General features: G+C 37.4%; 1 protein-coding gene across 5 annotated transcripts in view; it reads right to left on the reverse strand.

Moving 5' to 3' along the window:
• Positions 1-25,725, reverse strand: part of LOC136038591 (uncharacterized) — a 98,240-nt gene extending 72,515 nt beyond the window's left edge. For 2 of the 5 annotated variants that reach the window (XR_010620252.1, XM_065721788.1), the window contains exon 1: positions 25,591-25,656. Coding sequence is in view for 1 of the 5 variants with exons in the window: in XM_065721788.1 (XP_065577860.1) it covers positions 25,591-25,609 (19 nt within the window). In the remaining 4 variants the exon portion in view is untranslated. Of the gene's footprint in view, positions 1-6,564; positions 6,698-14,470; positions 14,647-25,590 lie in introns of those variants that run through there. The other 3 variants (XM_065721790.1, XM_065721789.1, XM_065721791.1) reach the window with 3 other exon arrangements.
• Positions 25,726-26,019: the final 294 nt, after the last annotated feature.

Below are 26,019 nucleotides of genomic sequence, written 5' to 3' on the forward strand. Positions count from 1 at the left end.
AAGTCTCTAATCTGCTCCCCCCCCCCCCACCACCGCCAATAAAACAAATGCCAAATAGTAAACGACTATGGTATTATAACCAAGATGAAATTTTACCAAAAAAAGCATGCAAAGAACCAAGACCAATATTACCATTTGCAATAGTTAGTCACATCACCATAACAGACTGTGGTACAATTTTTTTGCCTGTAACTGGTTTTTGTTGTATAAAATATGGTGGTATCTTCTTCAGTATGGCATTTTTTGCTGGTATTGCTGTACCACTGACCAATCATAGCTAAGATGTTAATACCACTTCAGATCTAGGCTGCTTATAATTCGAATTTTTTTTGCAATATTTAAGCCTCCTTTCCAAGCTATTCAGAGCACTGATAAAAAAAAAAAATCACAGCTAGGACATCTCTCACCTCCCCAAAGGACTTATATTATTACCTCTTCTATTCCCATAGGATTACAAGTAATTCTATTTCAATAAATTTTAGCATTAAGCCCATATAAACTTCACTTTTGGCAAACAATTAGAGCGCATAAAACAGAAATATGACAATTGTCTTAGTATTTGAAGTTGCATCCAGAGTGAATAGCCATTAATCCAAAGTGGAGAAGTTTGGCATAGTAGTGAAACTTAGCGTAGTGAAGTTTAATATAGCTTGCTTAGTGAGAATTTTAAGTCCAGTCAGTGCGTTTTTTACACAAGAAAATGTTAGTTTTCGAATTTTCACAAAAAAGTAGAAAAAATATTTTTGTCGAGAAAAAATATACAAACACATATACAATTATTACTCGTTTAAAGATATATAAGATATGAATGTTCTCTCTCCCCTACGGGCTACGGAGCCTTTGTGGGATCGGCACCGCTTATTTCCGAGATCGCACTCATGTTCTGCATGGTTGCTTCTGGTCTATGTATAATCAAATCATTCATGGTATAAATTATATCTATGTATAATCAAATTATACAAAATTCTTCAAGTATCACTTGGAAAGTGTAATGTCACAATGTTTATTTTAACTCAGAGAATAAAGGTGCTTGTAGACTATGCTGTAGAGCCTTTCACACTAGTTTAATTTAAGACTTTACACTATGTTATGCAATATAACGGAACACATTGTGCCTCTAACATAGGAAGTTCCATGCAGACTCAGTCTTTACATAAAACTTTATGTCATGCAAGTTAATGCTATGTTATTGGAAATTCAGCGTAGTGCCAACAAAATGGAGGTTGTGGATGAGGAATTAACAATTAACAAATAAACTCAGAAAATCTTTGCAAAATCTGTAGTATATCTATCTGTATAGTATGTACAAGTTTAGCATAGCTTGCTTGGTAAGAATTGTAAGAAGTTCTTCTTCCATCTCAGTGTTTGCCTATCAGCAAAACAGATGTCGATTATACTTTGCTTGATCGGCAACAATCTCAGAATAGCCAGTTTGAATTTTCTTTTTAGCATCACGACACAGTTCACTATCATATGTTAGAAATTGAATAATTCTGGTCCAATGCGAAAAAACCAAATGTCAATATCAAATTCCCATTTGATGACGATTTATTTAGTACTATGACAAAAACATGGAAAACAAAAAGGAAGAAAAGAAATATTAAACGCAAATACAATGTTAAATAAAGAACTCAGAACTCAGAACAATAAAGAAATGCAGTCAAAGATGGTGGACACTGGAGTACAATTCAGATTTAATGATGATTTATTTTACGTGATTGAAAAACTTGAGAAAAGTTGAAAAGAAAAAAGAAATACAAAACAAGAGCTAAGAGCTCATATGGCACTTGTGACGAGGCAAGAAGAGCTTAGAGCCAAAAGATCATATGGTATGAGCTCTAGCAAAATTCTATGAATGAATAGATTGATTTAAAAAGAAAATAAGAGGCTTAATGCCGGTCAGGATTTAAAATCAGAGCTCTGAGTCACGATGTCCTTCTAAATATCAAAATTCATTAAGATCCGATCACCCAATCGTATCTTATAAATACCTAATTTTTTCAATTTTTCCTCTCCCTTTAGCCCCCCAGATGGTCGAATCTGGGAAAACGACTTTATCAAGTCAATTTGTGCAGCTCCCTGACACGCCTACCAATTTTCATCGTCCTAGCACGTCCAGAAGGACCAAACTCGCCAAATCACTGAACCCCTCCCCCCAGCTCCCCCAAAGAGAGCGAATCCAGTAAGGTTCCGTCAATCACGTATCAAGGACATTTGCTTATTCTATCCACCAAGCTTCATCCCGATTCCTCCACTCCAAGTGTTTTCCAAGATTTCCCCCTCCAACTCCCCCCAATGTCAAAAGAGCTGGTCGGGATTTGAAATAAGAGCTCCGAGACATGAACTCCTTCTAAATATGAAATTTCATTAAGATCCGATCACCTATTCGTAAAATAAAAATACCCCAATTTTCACGTTTTCCAAGAATTTCGGTTTCCCCCTCCAGCTCCCCCCAATGTCACAGGATCTGGTTGGAATTTAAAGTTAGACCTTTAAAGCGCAATACCCTTCTAAATATCACATTTCATTCAGATCTGGTCACCCTTTCGTAAGTTACAAATACCTCGATTTTCAAAATTATCCCCCCCCCAACTCCACCAAAGAGAGCAGATCCGGTCCGATTATACCAGTCACCTGTCTTAGACAGGTTTTTATTCTTCCCATCCAGTTTCATCCTGATCTTACCGCTTTAAGTATTTTCCAAGATTTCCGTTTCCCCTCAACTGTCCCCCCCCCCAATTACGCTGGATCCGGTTGAGATAAGAGATCTGAGTCACGAGGTCCTTCTAAATATGGAGTTTCATGAAGATCCGATCACTCCTTCGTAAGTTAAAAATACGTCATTTTTTCTAATTTTTCAGAATTAACTCCCCCCCCCCCCAATAGAGCGGATCATTTCTAATTATGTAAATCACGTATCTAAGACTTCTGCTTATTTTTCCCACCAAGTGTCATCCCGATCCCTCCAATCTAAGCGTTTTCCATGATTTTAGGTTCCCCCACCCTAAACTCCCCCAATGTCACAGGATCCGGTCGGGACTCAAAATAAGAGCTTTGAGACGCGATATCCTTCTAATTATCAAATTTCTTTGAGATCCGATCACCCGTTCGTAAGTTAAAAATACCTCATTTTTTCTAATTTTTCAGAATTGACCCCCCCCCCCAACTACCCCAAAGAGAGCGTATCTGTTCCGGTTATGTCAATCATGTATCTAGGACTTGTGTTCATTTTTTCCACCAAGTTTCATCCCGATCCCTCCACTCTAAGTGTTTTCCAAGTTTTAGGTTTCCCTCTCCCAACTCCCCCCCCCCAATGTCACCAGATCTGTTCGGGATTTAAAGTAAGAGCTCTGAGACACGATATTCTTCAAAATATCAAATTTCATTGAGATCCGATCACCCGTTCGTAAGTTAAAATACCTCATTTTTTCTTAATTTTCCAGAATTAACCCCCCCCCCCCAACTACCCCAAAGAGAGGGGATCCGTTCCGGTTGTGTCAATCATGTATCTAGGACTTGTGCTTATTTTTCCCACCAAGTTTCATCCCGATCCCTCCACTTTAAGTGTTTTCCAAGATTTTAGGTTTCACCCTCCCAACTCCCCCCAATGTCACCAGATCCGGTCGGGGTTTAAAATAACAGCTCTGAGAGATGATATCCTTCCAAACATCAAATTTCATTGAGATCTGATCAACCGTTCGTAAGTTAAAAATGCTTCAATTTTTCCATTTTTCCGAATTAACGGGCCCCCACTCCCCCCCCCCCAGATGGTCAAATCGGGAAAGCGACTATTTCTAATTTAATCTGGTCCGGTCCCTGATACGCCTGCCAAATTTCATCGTCCTAGCTTACCTGGAAGTGCCTAAAGTAGCAAAACCGGGACCGACAGACCGACAGAATTTGCAGTTGCTATATGCCAATTGGTTAATACCAAGTGCCATAAAAAGAGACATAATTTGCCGATTCAGTTTTCAGTGGCGGAAAATATAATTTTTGGAGAATTACAAAATGACAAGAACAAAAAAGAGTTTATGAGGAAGGAAGAGGTATAGGACCCATTGGGAATAAAACAAGAGAATAAAATCTAACAAAAATGACACTACGGTCCAATTAAAAGTAGTAGATGATTTACTTCGCAGAACAAAGATATGGAAGGAAAGTAAGGAAGAGAAAGAGACACAAAAAAGAAATATGATTTAAAAATTGAATCTACAATTGCGGAGAAAAAAGTGAGAATTGTAAGAAACTCTTCTTCCATCTCAGTCTTTGCCTATCAGCCAAACAGATAAATACTGAATGCAAGCCTCCTCTTAAGGTAGCTAAATTAGATGGGGATAGCTAATACGATAGCTAAAAAGAGAGATGGATAGAATTCTTTGAGAAAATCTATAAGCACATCAAAGTCGTAGGGAAAAATATAGAAAATTGAGAGGACAATTTCAGCAATGTAGAAGAGAACAAAGGCTTATTCAAAAAGGAGGAACGAGACATGGCTTTAGAAAAATAGCAAGGATTTAACTGCTCGTAGCACAGAAAACAAGCTTTTGAAACATGGTGACAACAAGGCTAGAGGTACACTAAGGAAAAACTACCTAACAATTTGAGGAAAACTTTAGACAAACCCCTTTATATGACAGGTGACAAGAGGTAGTGATTACAGAGATATTACACGAATTTCTAAAGGAAGCATGTTGCTTACCATGATGCTTATTAGACTAGCGATACTACAGACGAAGTTCTAAAAGAAGATTAGTAAGGTTTTACAAAGGGCAGTGGGTATTTGGACAAACTTTCCATACTTAGATTAGTAGTAGAGAAGTGTCTAAATTAATGGCCCCTTCAGTACAAAATTTTATAAATAATAAATGGGCATTTTGATTTAGCTGGGGAGAAGACTTCTGGTGAAGGTTCGATACTTGTATTGTAGTGAATAAAAAAAGAAAAGAAAATTCTACTAAAAGCAAGGAGCAATTGAAAAGCTGAAAATGAACAGAAATTATTTTCTGCGTGAGGGGGGCTACCCCTCTCTCAATCCTTGCTCCTTACATTAGGTGATGAAATTCTTAAAAAATATTCCTCGTTCAAAATCAACTACCTTTGTGTTTGATCTTTCTTTCTTAAAGAATTGTAAAAAAAAAACTCAAACTTTTAATGTAATGAGCAAGGGCTATGGAAGAAGTGCCCCCCCTTTCTACAGTACTTGTTCATTTTAGGTTTAAACGTTGCTCCTTAATTTCAGCAAAAAAGTAGTTTTTTTACTTAATTTCTTATTATGCTTTAAATCATACCAGGGAGTCCCCCCTCTTTCCAAAATTTCCCCCTTGCAGAAAATTTTCTGCCTGGAAAATCCCCCTCCTGTAGAACATCCCCACAAAGTTCAATATATCTACCAAAAACAAATACTGCAATATATGAGAATAATGCACAAATTACATAACTTACACCCCTATCCAGGGGCTAAAGGGGGGGGGGTGTCATGTCATCCCAATAGGTATAGTTATTAGGCTTTTTGTCTATGCTGAATCAAATGGCTGTCTAAAAATTTTGATTGGATCCCATTGTGGAAAACAATTGGATGTATGGAAAGGATACTACTTGCCCAACAATCCTTTGGTCACTTGAAAGGGCACTAAAACTCTTGATTTCCTTCACACGACCCTTTCTTAATCTTCTAGGAATTGGTTCAATACAGTTTCTCTGGGGAAAAACACACATCTATGATCAAAAATACAAAATTTGACATTTTTGTAGTTAGAAGCTTGAAACGACTGTAAGAGGGACTCTTTGACATGCTGAATCTAATTATGTAATTTTCATCAAGAAACTTAACTTTAGGGGTTCCCGTCTTTTTTTTTTAATTGGGCAAACTTTCTCAGACCTGTAGCACTTGAGGGGTAACATTAAACTTAATGAGTGTTTATAATAAATAAATAATAAATAATTTATTTCTTACCCACTTACAAAAGGGAAAAAGTGGAGTACAAGGAGGAAAACAAAGAACTACAAATAACACAAAGAATATAAAAAAAAAACAAATAACACAAAAAACACAAATACAAGAAAAAGAAATAACAATTTATCAAAAGAGGCGAATAAGATGATTGTTAAGACCAAGACAGATTAGCACCTCATCAATTAATTTTGAACTTAGTTTTCCCGCTGAGAGAACAATATCCGTTGCCTGATATTTACTAATTAACCTTTGGTTCCGAAATGATCGTGGTAAATAAAGTAAGAACTTACAATACCGATAGTAATCCTTCTTGACCCCTCTTTACTTCACCTTTATTCAAAAGCAAATAAAAATCAGCACAAAATAACACAGAACGGTCGCAGAAACTCGAGTACAGCTTTGTAAGTGCTTGTCGCTGGAAATGTCCACGATTTCCAACAATTTTAGAACACCCCAGCTTAATCTTAAATTGAATATCCCGAATAGTATGAAAACGAAAAGAACTTGGACAATTGCACACAGAAATCCCAAGCCATCGAAAAGAAGGGACTTGTGGTACGGAAACACAATAAATATAAGAAATTAAATACAAGAAATTCATATTTATCTACATTTAGCAATAATCCAAGTCTTGCAAATACATCAGCGACAGATCCAGAACGCGCAAAAACCGGCTTCAGTTCGGCTAATAAGGAGCAAGTCGTCAGCATAAGCTAAGTATGATACGTCTAAGAATCCTGCAAAACAAGAACTACGGATACCAGACAAAACATTTTCAATAGAAGCATTAAAGATGTGAGGAGAGAGAACTCCCCCCTGTCTAACTCCACACTTGACTGGTATATGTCCAAAAAAATCACCATTTCCTGACTTTAATCTGAAATAAGAATTTGAATACCAAAACTTCAAAACCAGAATCACAGGCGCATTCACACCAAGCTGACTAAGAGCATACAAAGCCTGAGCATGGCAAACACTATCGAATGCTCTAGATATATCAAGAGTGCAAAAATAAAGACTATAACTATTCCGAGTGGCTTCCTTAATAAGCTGCGCTAAAACACGATGAGCATGTTGACAGCTCAGACCTGACCGGAAGCCGAACTGGTTAGTCTCGAAATTAACAAATTCATCGATATGTGGAAGTAGAACATACTCAAATAATTTACTTAGAGTGCAGGCGACGGTAATCGGCCTGTACGAATTACACGAATTTAGATCTTTTCCTCTCTTTAATATAGAAGTAATACTTCCACATAAAAACGAATCAGGATCAATAGACCTTGAAAGGCACATCTGAAATAATAACTGAAGATGCGACAGAAGTTCAGCTGACCTCGGATCAAGATGAAACGCACAAATACCATCAAGGTCATAAGACTTTGACTTTAACTGTCGAAGAGATTTCACAATATTAGATTTATTAACAGGTATAACATGTCTTTGGCTCACACTATTAGGAAGAACCTTTGCCAATAAAGCAATAAAACGGCTATGAACATCATAATTAATAGCGGAAAAGATGCGCGTCTAATGTTTAATCCATGGTAATCTCGGAATAATATCACTAGAAGAAGATTCTTCGAGTTTCGACGCATTCAGCACATTTTGCCACTGTTTACCATTAGTCGGAAATTCAGCGCCCAAAAACAGGACACACGAAGATGACGCTTATAATTTTGTTCTCTGCTTGATGCTAAAAACTTGCCAACTAGGTCTACCGTAAGCAATCCACATTTTCAACCATAACTTCGCTTGGTTCTTCACTTTTGTAAGTTCCGGATTACGCTTCCAAAAGGTCTTACGGGTGTTAAGTCGCACGCAAATCAACGGAACAGCTATTACTTCAGCTTGTTTAATTGAAGAAACGATACTTCGGTAGTAAGAGTTTAACTTACAACGAGCATCACTGACAAAATAACCAGCGCCAAGAAGATGATAAGGCATCGAAATAGTGGATAGCAGAAAAGCGAGAGTCGAAAAATAGAGTGACCAATTTGCATTATCCCATTCACGTTTGCAAATCAATTTCTTAGGCTTAGGAGGAGCACTGCTGTAGAAACTGCTTGTAGAGCTAATAGATATATTTTGATTAAGAGGAAGATGTTCACAGTCTCTGTCCTCGTTGTCGACATGAACATCAGAGGAATGAAGAAGGGGCGAACACACACAATGGTCCAAATCAGAAACTGCTCCACTATAATCGATATATGAGAAGCCACAATCTTTATTTATAATTCTATGCGCAACTGGTAGAGCATTTAGTAGGGTCTCGGAAAGACTGGATGATATTTGGATGTGGCAATTTAGATCAGCAGCAAGAAGCCATGAATACCCAAGAAATTCAATTCCGCTAATTAGACCTTGTAGCTAATCACAAGACTTGGCAAAACTCGAGAACGACTGTACCGACTTTTTATCATGAGGCAGGTAAGGATTAATTAGGACAGAGTCACTAAGTCTTACAGCTAGAAAATGCTCAGATGAGTGGTAGCACAACGGTGATAAATCTGCAAGATTCCATCTGATATAACACGTGAGACCACCAGAAAGCCTACCCCGAGTCCGTCTACCATTGGTACTAAACACAATGTGATCAAGATTCTTTCGTAAAAAGTTCACGCTGCAGGCAGGAAGCAAGTGCTCTTGCAGGAGAAGGACATCAAAACGGCTAAACTTTTCCTCCAGACTTGGCAATCTGGTTAATGTTACACAAGCACACCGAAATTTTGCGACAGTTCATTTATGCTTCCACTGTACCAGCCTGCTATTAAAATTGAAACCTTTAAAGGCAACATCCAACTTTCCTTGCGACACGAGTGTTTGAACCTGACAACCATTGATCGAGGTGTGAGACTCGTACCACTACGTCATCACAAGGTAAAAATAGAGTGCTGAAATATCAAATTTCATCAGTGATGATCAGTGCATGATCATCAACACAATTTGCACATTTTATCAGATCTGTACATGGGGTGTCTTTGCAATACTCATGAGGACCAGAGCATCTAGCACATTTATAGCAGGTACTAGGACAGTTAGCAATTATATGTTCAGGAGACTGGGATTTGTTACAGCATCTCGGGATTTTCTTAAATTCATAGACACGGATCAGTTCATATTCAATTTTCAACCCCAGTCAAAGAGCCGAAGTAAGAGACCCTTGATCACTAAAGGCAATCTTGACACACTGGGAATTTCCAATCCGGGTGGCTTCAGCAACTCGAAAACAGTTCTTGAAACAGAGATAAATCAAACGAGTCGCCAATACCCTTTGCGATTCCATAGAACTTCCTTTCCAGAAACTTCACATCCAATCCACGCAAGACTGATCGGGCTGAATCACAAAAGCCACTTGCCGCAACGCTGTCAATATTCACTATTATTCTGTCTCCAAAGGCACGAATATTTTCAACACGTTCATATCCGGCAACTTTATCAATCACAGTTTTTCGTTTCGACGGGTTGTCATGATCACGCGGTGTCTTCGTGATAACGATTGTCGCTTGATTCGTTATAAGTGGAATGGAAGCAGCACTGTCCCCTGGTAATCCTGAAAAGTGGAGATAATATGCAGTCACCTTATCTTTAATTTGCAGCAAGGTTTGATGAATAGTATTAATTTTTGCAGAGAGTCTAGAATAGGCCACTGCAGGCAAACACGGAACCTCTGTGGGGGAACGTGTCACGAAAACAGGAATGATAGGAAAAGGCACGGTTTTCATTTTCAGAAATTGTTCAAGCATGTCCTTCAGGTGATTCATTGGAGCATTTGGTCCCTTGCGTTTAGGAGAAGCATCCGTAATCGACAGCTTTTCCCACAGCAGCTTCTTCTCCTTCGTAATATCAGCCAGCTCAAAAAAGTCAACAGCTGATTTCAAAATAATTCTGCTCCTCTCTCCAAGTTATACTGAAGAAAGTTCAGAACGGGGGAAAAACTTAGCATTCCGAAGGTTCAGAATCAAAATCAATTTTCCTTGCACATTCGTCAATCCAAACCAGTGATGAAGGAGCCTAGGAACAAGGGAAGTTTAAGAACCCCCTCAACTATTCCCTGCAATTTACGGGTAACTTAATACCGGCTGGTTCAATACGTCGCTTGCGGGAGGTCCCTTCCCTCTTCCGCTTGTTCCCAGTACACTTCTTAATGATATGAAATCAAAAATTATCTTCGGTCACTGAAATAATTCGAGTTTAAACCACTGGATTAATGCAAGTTTAAAATAAAAAAAAAGTTTTCACTCTGAATCTAGGTCAAGTTGAACTATAGCAAATGTTACGAAATAACAACTGAATTAGCTACAGTTACTGAATTAATTCAAGTTCACAGCACTTAATTAATACAAGTCCAAAGAAGACTTTAAAATCCAATAAATTCAAAGAGGTGTTCGCACTTTGCAGACCAACTGAAGAATGTTTGGAATCACACAAATCCAGATCTTTTGATGCATCAAACGTTATCAGAATTCTCTTTTTTAGAGTTTTATTTACTACTGGGCAAAGTTTCACCTCACTTACAATTCATTACCACAAGCTGTTTGATACCAGCAGTATAGTAAATGGGGTTTCTGCCACACCTTGAATCATCCATTCAATTTACCTCATTTTTAGTCCATTTTATATCATTCTAACATCAAATATTGCGAATTTTGAAACAAATGAAACTTAATTAAAAAACTTAATTGAAAAACAAATGAAACTTAATTAAAAAACTTAATTGAAAAACAAATGAAACTTAAACTGAATATACGAATCAAGCTTGGAACGAACAAAAATCACTACAAACAAGGGTTTGGGTATCCCTTCCTCTCACTGTAAAAGTCTAAAACCTACTGCATCATTTGTGCTCTACTTAAAACTATGCGTGTCTTGTCTAGTCTTGGAAAGTATAACCAAGATCAAATTGAATATTTGATATATAATGGTATTAATTGTTGAAAGATCCATCAGTTCAAGATTTTATTTCACTGTAATTTTATTTACATTTTCAATGCTGTAAGAGCTGGAAAAGAAAATACTTGTAATATAATTTGTTTTCAGTGAAGCACCAATGAGGCAGTAGGCTTTCGGTTTTAACTGTTAAGGAAGGGGGCAGTATACGAACTTTAGTTTGGAGTTTGCATAGTTGTAGCTCGTCAGTTCGAAATTCTACTGCGATTTTAATGTTTATTTTCAATATTAAGTACAAAAAAATATTTGTAATATAATTTGTTTTCTGTATAGCGCCAATGACGCAGTAGATTTTAGACTTTTACAGTGAGAAGAAAGGCTACCCAAACTCTTGTTTGTAGTGACTTTTGTTCGTTCCAAACTTGATTTGCATGTTCAATTTAAGTTTCATCTGTTTTAAGAATTATTTATTCATTTATATTAATATCTATTGTATGTTTGTTTGCATTGATTTTTATTGAATTTCTGTTCTTTTTGGGTTTCATTTATACTTCATTAACAAAACATTCTTTTTTGGTTTAAAGTTTGATCTGCATATTCAGTTTAGGCATCACTCACTTTAAGATTTATTTATTCATTTGTATTATTACTGTTTGTATGTATTTCTGCTATGATTTTTCATTTAATTTCTGTTCATTTTGGGTTTTATTTATTCTTAATAGAAGTTTTTGCCCGTTTTGAATTAAAAAAAAGACAATTTTTTTCAACTGAAAGTAAGCAGCAACATTAAAACTTAAAACGTACAGAGATAGTTACGCATAAGAGGGGGTTACTCCTCCACAGCACCTCGCTCTTTACGCTATACGTTTTTAGTACTTAAAAAAAGCTTCTTATTTTTCTAATTAAACAAACATAGTGTTTCAGGAGTCGTTTATAAAAGATTGAGACAGAATTCCAATTTAAGCGAGACCAAGCAAAACCAACAAAACCAAGGTTTTGTGGAAAAGAAACCCCTCATACACGCAATAATTTGGTACTCATACACGCAATAATCTGGTGCTGCTCCTTACTTTCAGTTGAAAAAACTTGTTTTTTTTTAGTTAATTTCTGATCGTTTGTTTAATCCTCCTCCCAATGGGTTTATTCTCCAAACAATACAATCCTGGTGAAAATTTACTCAGGACAATTACCCTTAACATCCCCACGCATAAAATTTAGACAGAAAAGAGAAAGCAAGACATAAGTAGAATTTCGTAAAGTAATTCTGATATATTCCCCCAGTGTAAATAGCAATTGTTTTTCTTTTAACCTTAAATTGCATATTCAATTTAAACATTACTCGCTTCAAGATTTATTGGTTCATGTATATTATTACTTGTATGTGTTTTTACTATGATTGTTTATTTGATTTCTGTCCGTTTTGGGTTTCATTTATTCTTTAACAGTAATTTCTGGTCTTTTTAAATAAAAAAAAAAATCTTTTCATTGAAAATAAGGAGCGACATTAAAACTTCAAAATGAACAGAAATTATTACGTATATGAAGGCGTTACTGCTTCACAACACCTCACTCTTTACACTAAAGGTTTTTAGCAATTAAAAAAAGCTCCTTATTGTTCTAATTAAACGAAAATAGTACTTCAGGAGTCGTTCTTAAAAGATTAGGACAGAATTCAAACTTGAGCATAAACAGCAAGGAGTTGTGAATGAGTAACCTCCTTCACATGTATATGTTAAAATTTCTGTTTCTGTTTGTTTTAAGTTTTAATGTTGCTCCTTACTTTCAGTGGAAAAAAAACTTTATTTAATTTCTGATTGCTCTTTAAATAATGCCAGGAAATTTAGTCACTCTTCCAAGAAAAAATCCCTCCTCCTCACATATTTATTCTCTAGATAATTCAATACTGGGGAAAATTTACCCAGGACAATTACCCTTCACATCTCCATGCGTAAAACTGAGACAGAAAAGAGAAAGCAAGACATAAGAAGAATTTCATATGGTAATTCTGAAAAATTCTCCCAGTATAAAATTTTTCCTGAAAAATTCACGCCCTGGAAACTTCCCTGCGCATGGAAAATTATCCCTGAGAAAAATCCCACCAAAAAATGTTTCCAAATAACAAATACTGCACGTAAACAATAGACAAACTTTGTAACTTCAAGACCTATCCCTGGGGGCTGTGGGAAGGTCATGATATTCCCAAAGGCTAAGTTATCCAGTCTTTCAACTATGCTGAACAAAATGGCTATCTCAAAACCTTGATAAAACGATTTTGGGGAGAAAGGGACATGGGATGGGGCCTAGCTGCCCTCCAATTTGGTCACTTAAAAGGGGCCCTAGAACTTATAATTTCCGTTTGAATGAGCGCTCTCATGATATTCTAGGACCATTGGGTCAATACAACTGACCCAATGGTCAATTGTACAATCAGATACAATTTACAATCAGAAAGCGTAATTTTCATTAAGGTTCTATGACATTTAGTAGTGTTCCCCTCTTTTTTCGAAAATCAGGCAAATTTTCTCAGGCTTGTAACCTTTGATGGTTAAGATTAAACTTACATATTTGAAACCAGCATAAAACCCCGATTCTTTAGAAATATATATTGGTATCAAAATTTCTTTTTTAGAGTTTCAACTACTATTGACCTGGGTTGCTCCTTACTTACAGTTTGTTACCACAAACAGTTTGATATATTATAATGAGACAAATGTCAAATTATTTTAGAAGTCATAATTATAACTGATATGTTGAAAGCACCACAAGGTAATATCACCACCAACATCCACTGTATCCATCCATTGTAGTAAAAAAAAAAAAATTACTGTAACAGTAACAGCAAAGCAGGGTTTTGTCTCGTTCCATATATATAAAAAGTATTTGGATCAACTCTGTGTTATAGAATACACAAAGGGCTACAGGAGTACACAACATCTTATTGACTTACATTAGGTAGACAATTTCATTTTTTTAGAGAAAAAAATATCAACAAAGTCAATATAACAATAGCTTCAAAGTTAATATTAAGAAGACTAATATGCTTAAACTGGGGAAAATACTTAGCAGAAAGTTGCTTAGGCTACATAGATCACACAAAAAGAAAATCAATAAAATAGTCAATTTTACTAAGATGGGTATTAGTAAGGACAATAGGTGTAGTAAAACATAGTAAGTAGAGCAGTTAAGCTGAAAAACATTTTTCTAAAGTTGAAAATAGTCTGAAAGAACCACCAAGATCAAAAGTTACAATATTGTGATCAAGTATGACTCCAAGATGTGGATTCTCTGCAAGGTGGAAAAAGAACTACTAGAGCTCCACAAAATAAAATATCAATAAGAATTGACAAACAGTAGTTTTAAAAACTTACAGGATGGTATTTCAACTGAGGGGCTATAGGATTTGATCTCACAGCCTAGAACTATGTTGAAATAAAGACCAAGAAGGATAGGCCAAAATTTACATATAAAGGAAGAAAAGCTGCTTCAAATCATTATATTGGACTATTTACCTCATTACTTTAAATTGCAGCTTGGAAAAAAAGGATTTTCACCTTTTGCTATGGTCTGTGATGAAATCTGCAGCCCTATTTTTCTTTTCTACAACTACTACTACAACTAAAATCTCACCATAGTACCAAGCCACCTGAGGCAAACACAGCTACCCAAGCTCTTCCTCTATCCCAATCTATTCAAAACCTCCTTCTTTACACCTCCAGATGGTTAGGTGTAAAGGACAATCTTTGACAATCTGTCATTCTTCATCTGCAGAGCATGCTCTAGCAATCTAAATGTTTTTCTTATTGCTGTAAAAAAAGGAATGAATGAGACTTTTGAGTACAGCATTCTGTTTGAAATACAGTCAGCCGGTTGGGGACTCAAGAAATATCTTCAGGATAATGCCTCACATTAGGTATTTTTTTTTCTCAAAGACAATCCACAGGCATTTTCTATGAAAAAAATCTAGCATATTGTCCTCTGTTATTTGGAGCACCCATGCCTCAGTACCATACTTGACCACTGTTAAAACTGTAGCTACCAATATTCTAATCTTGGTTTGTAAACATATTTTCCTATTCTTCCATTGTATTTTCAAAAAAAAAAAATACACTGGGTCTTGCCTATTCAACTTTTAGCATCTTCACTGCACCCACCACATTTACTAATAGTACTACATAGATAAGTGAAGCTATTCACTTTATTAATCTTTTTGCTACCCAGTGTCACCTTTTCATCTTCACTTATGACTAGCTTTAGCAAGTTAGTCTTTGTATCATCAATTTTCAAACTTATTCAGGCCCCCTAAACATACAAAACCTCTAATAATTCATTGATTTTAATATAATATGCTTGAATCATCAGCACAACCTAAGTCCACAAAAGTTTTACTTCCCCATTAAATTTTTTCTCTAATTGCCTTTGCTGTGCTATTTAAGACAAAGTCCATCAAAATGATGCATTTAAATGGGGACAGAACACAGCCCTTCTAAACTCCTGATTTAACACAAAACCAACTACTACGCTCATTTCCTAACTTAAGTGCAGCATCATTATTCTTGTACATATCAGTAATCACTTTAGTGTATTTGTCTGCTATACCATGCAAGGATAAGACCTTCACTTTTCACCAAGGCTCTTCTATCAGCTGAATAAAATGCTTACTCATCATCTATAAAACTGAGGACTAAAGGTGTTTGATGACTCAGGCACTGATCAGTTATTAGTCTAAGAATGAAAATAAAGCTGACACATCCTCTACCCTTCCTAAAACTGTACAGATCTTCTATTAAACTTTGTTTACAGTATCTTTAAGTCTAAGAAGCATCATCATACTAAGTAATTTGCTTCCTACAGAAACTGGAATAATGCCTGTATAATTACCACATTCACTACTATCACCTTTCTTGTACAGGAGTTTTCCTAAAATTGTTTGGTACTTCCAACAGACCATATTTCAAACAGTACGCTGTACAAAAAGTATGGCTCAATCCCACTTTCTGGGATAATAATGAGGGAAAGGTCAAGATGGCTAGGGCATGTTCTGCAAATGAAGGATGATGGATTGCCAAAGATTGTCGTTTTTGGCCAATCATCTAGGGCTAAACAGAAAGCAGGTTGTCCATGGTTAGGGTGGGAGAAAGTTATAAAGAAAGATTTAAGGGAAATAGAACTTCCTGGGAGGGTTTTAAAAGGGTGGCTTTGAACGGATTGGGATAGAGGGGGCACCTGCATAGCTGTGTTGGCCACATGCAGCTTGGTGCTGTGGTGAGTTGTTAGTAGCAGTAGCAACACCAAGGTACTTCCTCTTTCCTGAAAATTATTCTCATAATATTCAGTAGCTTATTTCTAACACATAACAACTGTAGTATTTTTATATTATGTTGTATGGAAGTTTCATGTTATGTTTTTTTGTAGGTAGCCTGGGTCAATAAACCTATTCAATAGACAACATTACATGGTGTCAGAAGTGGGATCAAAATAACAATGGACGTCCTTCAGCCATCAATAAACTGGGAGGTCAACTCCCTTTCAGAAGAATGGGACCGCTTTGAAGAACACGCTAAGCTGATGTTTGCAGGGCCACTTTCAGGCAAAACAGAAAAAGTACAGTGTGCCTACCTACTCATCTGGGCTGGAGCAAAAGGTCGGGAAATATTCAACACCTTCAGCGTCGCGCCTGAAGAGCTGCACAAAATTGAACCTTACCTCGCTAAATTCAAAGCATATGCTTCACCTCAGAAGAACACAGTTTTTGCACGATACCTGTTCCAGAAGCGAGACCAAAACGACACAGAGACTGTGGAAAAATACATCACAGATCTAAAGACATTAGTGAAACCATGCTCCTACTACGACCCAGATGAAATGGTTCGGGACCGAATTGTATGTGGAATCCAAAACCAAAACGTGCGTGAAAAGCTCTTGGCTGAAGGTGATGAACTCACACTGGATAAAGCAACCTTTATGTGCAGAAGCCACGAAGCGACCCAGGCTCAACTCAAGACATTCAACGGAACGAGACCAGCCCCCATCAAACAAGAGATCGACGCTATATTCCGCTACCAAAACCGGAACAGTGGTAGAAACAAACAAACAGAAGCAAGCGGCTCCAAGAGTAAAGCATGCTACTTCTGTGGCGGAACATACTCCCCCTCACACATCTGTCCTGCAAAGGGGAAAACCTGCTCCATATGCAAAAAGACCAACCACTTTGCCAGGGTCTGTCGAAGTAAGACAGTCAGTGCAGTTGATGAAGACGCCGCAGATACAAACCCCAGCAACGAAACTGTTTTCCTTTACTCCATCGAGCAAAGTAAGAACAAAGACGAAGCAGTTATTCCACTGACTATCAACAACCAGTTCCCTGTACAATTTAAGATCGACACAGGAGCCCAGGTGAATATCATCCCAAAGAAGTATTTTGACCTCATCACGCCAAAGCCCACCATGAAACCCACCAATAAGCACCTCACAAGCTATTGTGGAGCACGGATCCCAGTAACAGGAGTCTGTGAAATATCCTGTAGGTACAAAGACAACGTGAGCAGCACGCAGCAGTTCTATGTAGTCGAGACCTCATCCTCCCCAATCATTGGCTACCGTTCCAGCCTCAACCTGGACCTGATCAAGCTAGTCCTAAACATAGACGTAGCAGCCTCCCAAGTACCGCACCTGAAGGAAAAGTACAAAGAAGTATTCAGAGGAATTGGGAAGCTGGACGGAGAATGCAACATACATCTAAAGGATAACGCTACGCCAACCGTCTACCCAGCCCGACGAGTCCCCGCCGCTATGCAGGATAAGCTCAAGACAGAGCTCAGTCGCCTAGAAAGCCTAGGTATCATAGAAAAAGTAGTGACCCTGACCGAATGGGTTAACTCAATGGTAATGGTAGAAAAGAAGGACGGCTCCATAAGACTGTGCATAGATCCAGTTGATCTAAATAAGTCCATCAAGCGACCGCACTACCCGATTCCCACTCTGGACGATGTCACCTCGAAGCTACACGGAGCCAAAGTATTCACCAAACTTCATGCCCGATCCGGTTACTGGTCCATTCTGCTGTCTGACGACTCTTCTTATCTCATGACATTCAGCACGATCTATGGGAGATACCGTTTCAAGCAAATGCCCTTCAGAATCATCTCAGCCCAAGATGAATTTCAGCGGCGAATGGAAGACGCTTTCGAAGGCCTAGAAGGATTCGAAATCATCATTGACGACATGATCGTGTATGGCGACACCCAAGAAGAACACGACGAACGTCTAGCAGCAATATTGGAACGCGCCCTTGTCAAGGGCATCCGATTCAACGAAGAGAAGTGCGAGTTCTCAGTATCCAGAGTAAAGTACTTCAGACACGTCATAAGCTCCGAAGGAATGCAGCCAGACCCCGATAAGATCCGTGCCATAAACAACATGCCAAGCCCATCATGCCGAGAAGAACTCGAACACTTCTTCGGATGATCAATTACTTAGCCAAGTACATTCCAAGTATCTCAACAAAGAACAAAAAACTCCGTGACCTGACTAAAGCAGACCCGTTCATCTGGGAAGAGGAACACACGCAGATCCTAGAAGACTTGAAGAGCTCCATAGTATCCAACACCCCATTCTTCAACCACAAGAATAACAACATGGAACTCATAGTTGACGCCTCTAGCCACGGACTTGGTGCACACCTGGTCTTGGAGGGGAAAGTCACAGCTTACGCATCGAGATCGCTCAGCAAAACAGAGCAGAAATATTCCCAGCTAGAAAAAGAGCTGTACGCCATCGTATTTGGCTGCAAACATTTCCACCATTATCTCTATGGCCGGCATGTCGAAGTTACTACTGACCACCGCCCACTCGAAACGGTGGTGGCAAACCCTATCCACAAGGCCCCACCCCGAGTACAGAGATTAATGCTCCAGCTCCAGCCTTATGACCTTAGCCTGAAGTTCCGACCGGGCTCAGAAATTCCTGTAGCCGATGCTCTATCCCGCCTACACCTGGGCGATGCAGATCCAACACTGGAAGAAAGTCTAGATGTCTACGTACACCAAGTTGTACGAAACCTACCTGCCAGTGACCAGAAGCTCGAAGAGATCTGGGTGGAAACAACAAAGGATTCAGAACTGAGTACCCTGATCAAAACGGTCCAAGCGGGGTGGCCGAGTGCAAGAAAAGACTGCCCAACCAACATCCTAGCATACTGGAACTTGCAGCATGAACTCTCCTTCGAAAAAGGCATCCTACTCAAAGGAGAAAGGCTGATCATCCCCAAGAATATGCAGGCAGCTACACTGCAGCAGTTACACACAGCCCATCTCGGAATCGAGAAAACGAAACAACGAGCCAGAATGCTGGTATATTGGCCAGGACTCAACGCAGACGTCGAGCGGTACATAACGAAGTGCCAAACATGCGCCAACAACATGCCAAGCAATTCAAAGGAACCGATGATAACCACAACATCGAGACGCTGCCGTGGCAAAAGGTTGCGACCGATCTCTTCGAATGGAAAAGCGCCAGTTTCTTGGTAACCGTCGACTACCACAGCCGTTTTTTCGAAATCGACAAGCTTCCGACGACCTCATCCAGTGCAGTCATCACGAAACTCAAGGCCCATTTCGCCCGACACGGCATACCGTCTCAGCTAATGTCAGACAACGGACCTCAGTTCATATCGAGAGAATTCACCGATTTTGCCAAGACGTGGGGAATCTCACTAACCACGTCCAGCCCAGGATACCCAAAATCCAACGGACTGATCGAGAAGGCGGTACAAATCTCAAAAAACATCATGACGAAAGCGACAGAAAACGGAGAAGACCCCTTCCTGGGTATACTAGAGTATAGGAATACACCAGTCGACGGGTTCGCGTCACCAGCCCAGCTCCTAATGTCGCGTCAGCTAAGATCCATCCTGCCGTGCACTGCACAACACCTCAAGAAGAAAGTCATTCCGACCACACAATTTACCCGACGAAGAACTGAAATGCAGAAACGCCAAAAGCTGTATCATGACAGATCAGCTAGATCACTGAAACAACTCACCCCTGGAGACGCAGTTTACATACAGAAGACACCCGACAGACCATGGAGTCAGGCTGTTGTGCTATCCCATGCAGGACAGCCACGATCCTACCGGGTGCGTACCAACGAAGGTTCCGTGCTAAGGAGAAACCGTAAACATCTCACAGCCCGTCCACATCAAAGCCAGCAAGGTTTGAGCCGTGTCAGTGAGACAAGCGATGAAGCAGCACCACCAACAACAGAAACGGCTATTGAGTCACCACCCTCAGCTTCACAGCCAGACCTGTTCATGTCCCCATTGCCACTGCGGGACGGTCAGCAGGCCAGCCCAAGCCCCAACGAGATGGCCACCGTATCTCAGCCCCAGGGTACCAGCAAAACACCATTGCAGCTACGCACGCGTTATGGTCGAATAGTAAGAGGACCCCTGAAGCTAAACCTGTAAAAAAGAGTGAAGTGAAAAGAAGTATGAAAAGCTGCGGCCTCAACGCGGCCAAAGACTCAGTGAAGTGAACCAAGCCAAGACTTTAGTGGACCACTCTTGAAGTTAAAGTGTTTTGAAAGCTTAAGAGGACCCCTGAAGCTAAACCTGTAAAAAAGAGTGAAGTGAAAAGAAGTATGAAAAGCTGCGGCCTTAACGCGGCCAAAGACTCAGTGAAGTGAACCAAGCCAAGACTTTAGTGGACCACTCTTGAAGTTAAAGTGTTTTGGAAGTTTAGTATGTTGCTTTTTTTATTATGAGAAGGAAGATGTAGTATTTTTATATTATGTTGTATGGAAGTTTCATGTTATGTTTTTTTGTAGGTAGCCTGGGTCAATAAACCTATTCAATAGACAACATTACAACAACCACAACAAAGAAACTCATTAACCACACTATCAACACCTGGGGCCTCATTATTTTTGATCATTTTAGTAGTGTCACTAATTCTTCCTTACAAAACAAATCTTCCTACAAATCCCATGTTGTTATAAACTTTTGCTTTCTCCTCTTTATCTTTTCCTGTAACTTTCCTGTAACTGTATCTTGGTTTAGTACATTCTCAAAATGGTCTACCTATCTCTCTTTAACTCTTTCTTTATCACTAATGGCAATGTGGCACCATTACTATATTTAACAAGGACAAGTCTAGATTGTCTGCTCTCTTGATGCTCCTGGCTACATTTCTAACTTTCTTTCCCAAGACCCCACCAGCAACTCCACAAAATATTATTCATAAAATTATTCCCTCAATATTCTATGTTGTCAAATTTTAAACTCTCTAATTTAGTGTTCAGCTAATACAGGAAAGTTTCCCTCAAATTCTCATCCTCAAGTCTACCAGTATCATACCTTCCTGGAAGGTAGTTCTCTTTCCTAAATCTTTAAATTAACCTTGGGCAGTACTAGAGGGTGATCATTACTTTTGACATCAATACAAGTATCCTTATGTACCCTAGTATGCTATACTGATCCTGCCAGTCTTCAATTTACAATAACACAGCCATTAAGCTAAGCTGTCTTACCATAATGTGAATACCATTTTAACTTATGGGCCATTTTATGACTAAATACTGTATTGATTATAACTAGATTGTTAAATGTATAAAATTAAAGAAGTCTGTAGTAGGACCCAACCAATATTATTGTGCCAAGGTGAGGGTCAGTGGTATTATCTAATATCAGAAAAGAGTTCTTGGTTATTGGTCAGTATAATTTTGTTTTTGTTTTGCACAACTTGTCAAGAAGATGGCATCAGATTTCCTTAAGTAATTTTGGGGGGAGCCACAAGATAAGCCCGAGCATGGTTGGAGAGAGCAGCAGAGATGAGTCAAAGTACATTTGTTGTCAACAGCAACGTCCTAGATGCAATGTATTAGATGTATGTAGCCTGGGTCTAGGTATTTACCCTCCCCCCCCCCACAAAAAAAACAACAAAACACACCCTGTAGCTGGTTGGTCTCCAACTGCTTTCAACTTATAAAAAAGGGAGGTAAAATTCTAGTTTAGCTACATTTCACTATCTTGGAAAGAGGTTAGGCTAGGGAAATGAAACTCTCAGGGAAAGGTTAACAAACTAAAGTAAGTTCCTGGAGGGTATTTTGAAGTACCTACCTTGAGGGGCAAACCCAGAGGGGTTAAGGGGATACATATCCCCCACCCAAAAAAATAGAACATTTTTCCTGTAGGATCATCATTCTTATAAATTTTGACTAATAAAAAAGGATAATGTATACCAAATATCTTATTGTGAAAAGTGTACAAAAAATAATGATTTGTTTATTTTATGAAATAAAATTTAAAACAAAACTGTCTTAAAAACCAACCAAATTCTGTATGGATTTTAATCCCATCAATCTAGAATGCATGCACAACAAGTAAGTATTGTGTGACAATGTGTCATTTGTACAAAATACCTGTTACAAGAAATTGTTTTGGAACATTGAAACCATTTGGAACTATTTACAAATATAATAATTGCTTCTACCTCAAATTCAGATTTAAGTACTTTTTGAGCTCTTAAAAATGACCTAAATATAGGGTATGAAAAAGGCTAAAAACATTTGTCTTAAACTTTAAAACATTGATCTTAAACTTACTGTTTCATTATAAATCCATTTCTTTAATGTTATTAAATGAAAAAAAAACAAGTTTTTCTAACTGAAAGTAAGGAGGAACATTAAAACTTAAAATAAACAGAGATTACCCCATATATGAAAGGGGCTGTTCCTTCTTCAATGTCCTGCTCTTTACGCTAAAGTTTGACTCTTTCTCTCAACTCTACTTTTTAAAACAGTAAAAACTTTAGCATAAAGAGCAGGGCGTTGAAGAAGGAGCAGCCCTTTTCATATACAGGGTAATTTCTGTTTGTTTTAAGTTTTAATGTTGCTCCTTACTTTCAGTTAAAAAACTTGTTTTTTTTTATTTAATTTCTGAACGTTTTTTAGTTAATCAATGTTTTGATTTTGGCTCTCCACAGATGAATAATTAAAGTGAAATTTGCATTTTTATTTATTTGGCTAAATGGCTTTCCCATAATTTTGATCAAATGATTTTGCAAAAAAGGAGAGGGAAGGAGGCCCAGTTGCTCTCCAATTTTCTGGGTACTTAAAAAGGCAACTAGAACTTTTAGTTTTTACAAATGTTTTCATTAGTAAAAAATATACGTAACTTATGAATTAGCTTACATAACAAACTTCTATGTTCATATGTTTTTATTGTGTATATGAGAAGGTTCACCCACTCATCAATACCTTGTCAATAACTCTTTGCATTAAAGCTTAAATTTTGTCCCCTGAATCACAAAAGGCTGTAGAATAAATAGTTGAAATTACTAAAAATCCTTTAGAGTAAAGAGTGAGGTAAAAGAAGGAGGTGAACCCCTTATATGTGTAATATTTTCTGTTCGTTTTAAGTTTTAATGCTACTCCATACTTCCAGTTGAAAAAAACTTTTTCATATTTATTTTCCAACTAGTTTGGGAAAACAATGAGCGTGGGAGGGGATCTAGGTGCCCTCCTTTTTTTTAGTCACTTAAAAAGGGCACTAGAACTTTTCATTTCCGTTAGAATGAGCCCTCTTTTGCGAGATTCTAGGACCACTGGGTTGATATGATCACCCCTGGGAAAAAAAAAAAAAAAACAAACAAACAAACAAATAAACATGCATCTGTGATTTGTCTTCTGGCAAAAAATACAAAACTCCACATTTTTGTAGATAGGATCTTGGAACTTTTACAAAAGGGTTCTCTGATATGCTGAATCTTATGGTGTGATTTTCATTAAGATCCTATGACTTTTAGGGGGTGTTTCACCCTATTTTCTAAAATAGAGCAGATTTCCTCAGGCTTGTATCTTTTGATGGGTAAGACTAACCTTGATGAAACTTATATAGTTAAAATCAGCATTGAAATGCAATTTTTTATGTAACTATTGGTATCAAAATTCCATTTTATAGAGTTTGGCTACTATTGAGCTGGTTCACTCCTTACTACAGTTCATTACCACAAACTGTTTGATATAATCCACAAGCTCTGATTTTTCAACATTAATTTGGATAAATTAATTTTACCAATGTTATGACATTTTTTTCTTTGCACTGAGAAAATGTAGTATTATTTTGTCAGAAACAGTGGATAACTTGTGCTTTAATTGAAAATTCATCATTTTTAAGAGCTTAAAAAGTGCTTAAATTTGAATTTGTGGTAGAAGCAACTATTATATTTCTAAAGAACATAAAAAAAGGCATTAAGTGGTTTCTTTGCTTTATTGGTAAGTTAGCTATATGAACTGTCATAATTTTTTGAAAATTTGTCATTTTAAAGACCTTAAAAAGTGCTTAAATATCAATTTAAGGTAGAAGCAATTGTTATATTTGTAAAGAGTACAAAAAAAGGCATCAAGTGATATATTCACTTTATAAAACAGCCAGTTATATGGTTTGCTATAAATTTACCTAGAGAGCAGTTACCTTTGATGACCTTTAAAATGTTTGTGTTATGAAACCAGAACCTTGTAAAACCTATCTTCTGCTTAGATAAATTACAAAAAAACTATTTCTAGATTCTCAACTCCACTCAATCCTAATTTACAAGGTTTCAAAGATCTGCAAATACATTTCCTAAATTTAGAAAAAAAATTAATTGATATGGCTTAAAATTCTACCCAAATTGGGAACTACATTTTCAGACCTAAAACCAGAGATGAAGAAACTGAAAATTAAGATCAAGTGTTGTTTTTTCAAAGTTTCAAAAGGTGTAGACCTATTAAGTAGACTAGACAAATTTCTAAGACTTGGAAATCAGAAGAGGATCAAAATGGGAGCTTGGCAATACCTTCCCAGTGTATTTTTGTGGTGCTAGATCCATTACTGAAAGTTTAATTTTCGTAACCTTGCCCCTTTACAAGATAGGGAAAAGTAGCTAGACAAGAACTTTACCAAAAAGGACTAGAACTCTCAATTTCTGATCAATTGAGCATCCTCTGAGCTTCTACAACTGTAAGCAGTGGGGATGGGGAAGGGGTAGTGCCCCTCTAATTGGAAAAATTCTACTCATTTTGGGTTTAATGTTACTCTAGTTTCATAATAACAACATAGATCAAAATTTGGTAAAATTCTAGTTAATTGACTTCTTGCTATCTCAGAAAGGGTTTAGGTTAGGAAAATGAAACTTTCAAGGATGGGTCCACAGGCTAAAGTATATCTTGGGGAGGTATTTTGAAGTACCTACCTCCACACCTTCTCCCTCTAGAGGGCCCTGACCTTTGAAGACCTTTATAAAGGTGTGTGTTATAAAAGTGAAACCTTGCAAAATATATCTTCTGCTTAATTGAAGTACAATAAAATTGTTTTCAGCTTCATAACTTTGCTCAATCCCATTTTATAAGGTTTTAGAGCTATACAAATACATTTCCTAAATTTTGAAAAAAAAAACATTGCTATGGCTCAAAATTCTACTGAAAGAACAGTAATTGCATTTTCAGAACTAAAAGCAGAGAAAAAGGAACTAGTAACTGAAAATTAAGGTAAAGTATTGTTTTGTCAACATTTCAATAGATTGAAATTTTAGCCTGTAGAACCGTCCTTGTAAGTTTAATTTTCCTAACCTAAACACTTTCCAACAAAGCAAGAAGTCAATTAACTAGAATTTTACCACATATATCAAGAGGAATTAACCTAAATAGCCTAGGCCTATCAACTTTCCATTTTTAATATTTTTCTTTAAATATCAGAAGTAAATAATGATGACCTGGCATACTAAATTTCATTTTATCTTTTTAATAGCATGAAGAAGATTCAAACCTGAAGCTCAGTTTTCAAATATGACAGAGCTAACGATCACGTTGTTAATGTTTTGTAGCTTCTGCTATATACAGCAGGTTATCAAGACAAAAAGAGCCGAAAAGTGGTTTTTTTGTAATTGACTTTTAAGAGTTTAGTTTTTGATAAGTTTTTAATTATTAAGACTGTTTCTTTTTGCAAATAAATAAAACAAAACTAGTTTTTTTTAACTAAAAGTAAGAAGCGACATTAAAACTTGAAACGAACAGAAATTACTCCGTATATGAAATGGGTTGTCCCCTCCGAAATGCTTCGGCAACTAAAACTTTTAGTTTTTACCGAACGTTCTTATTAGCAAAAAACATACGTAACTTAAAAATTAACTTACATAGCAAAC

The sequence above is a fragment of the Artemia franciscana genome, chromosome 18 (assembly GCF_032884065.1).
Source record: "Artemia franciscana chromosome 18, ASM3288406v1, whole genome shotgun sequence".
Taxonomy (NCBI): Eukaryota; Metazoa; Arthropoda; class Branchiopoda; order Anostraca; family Artemiidae; genus Artemia; species Artemia franciscana.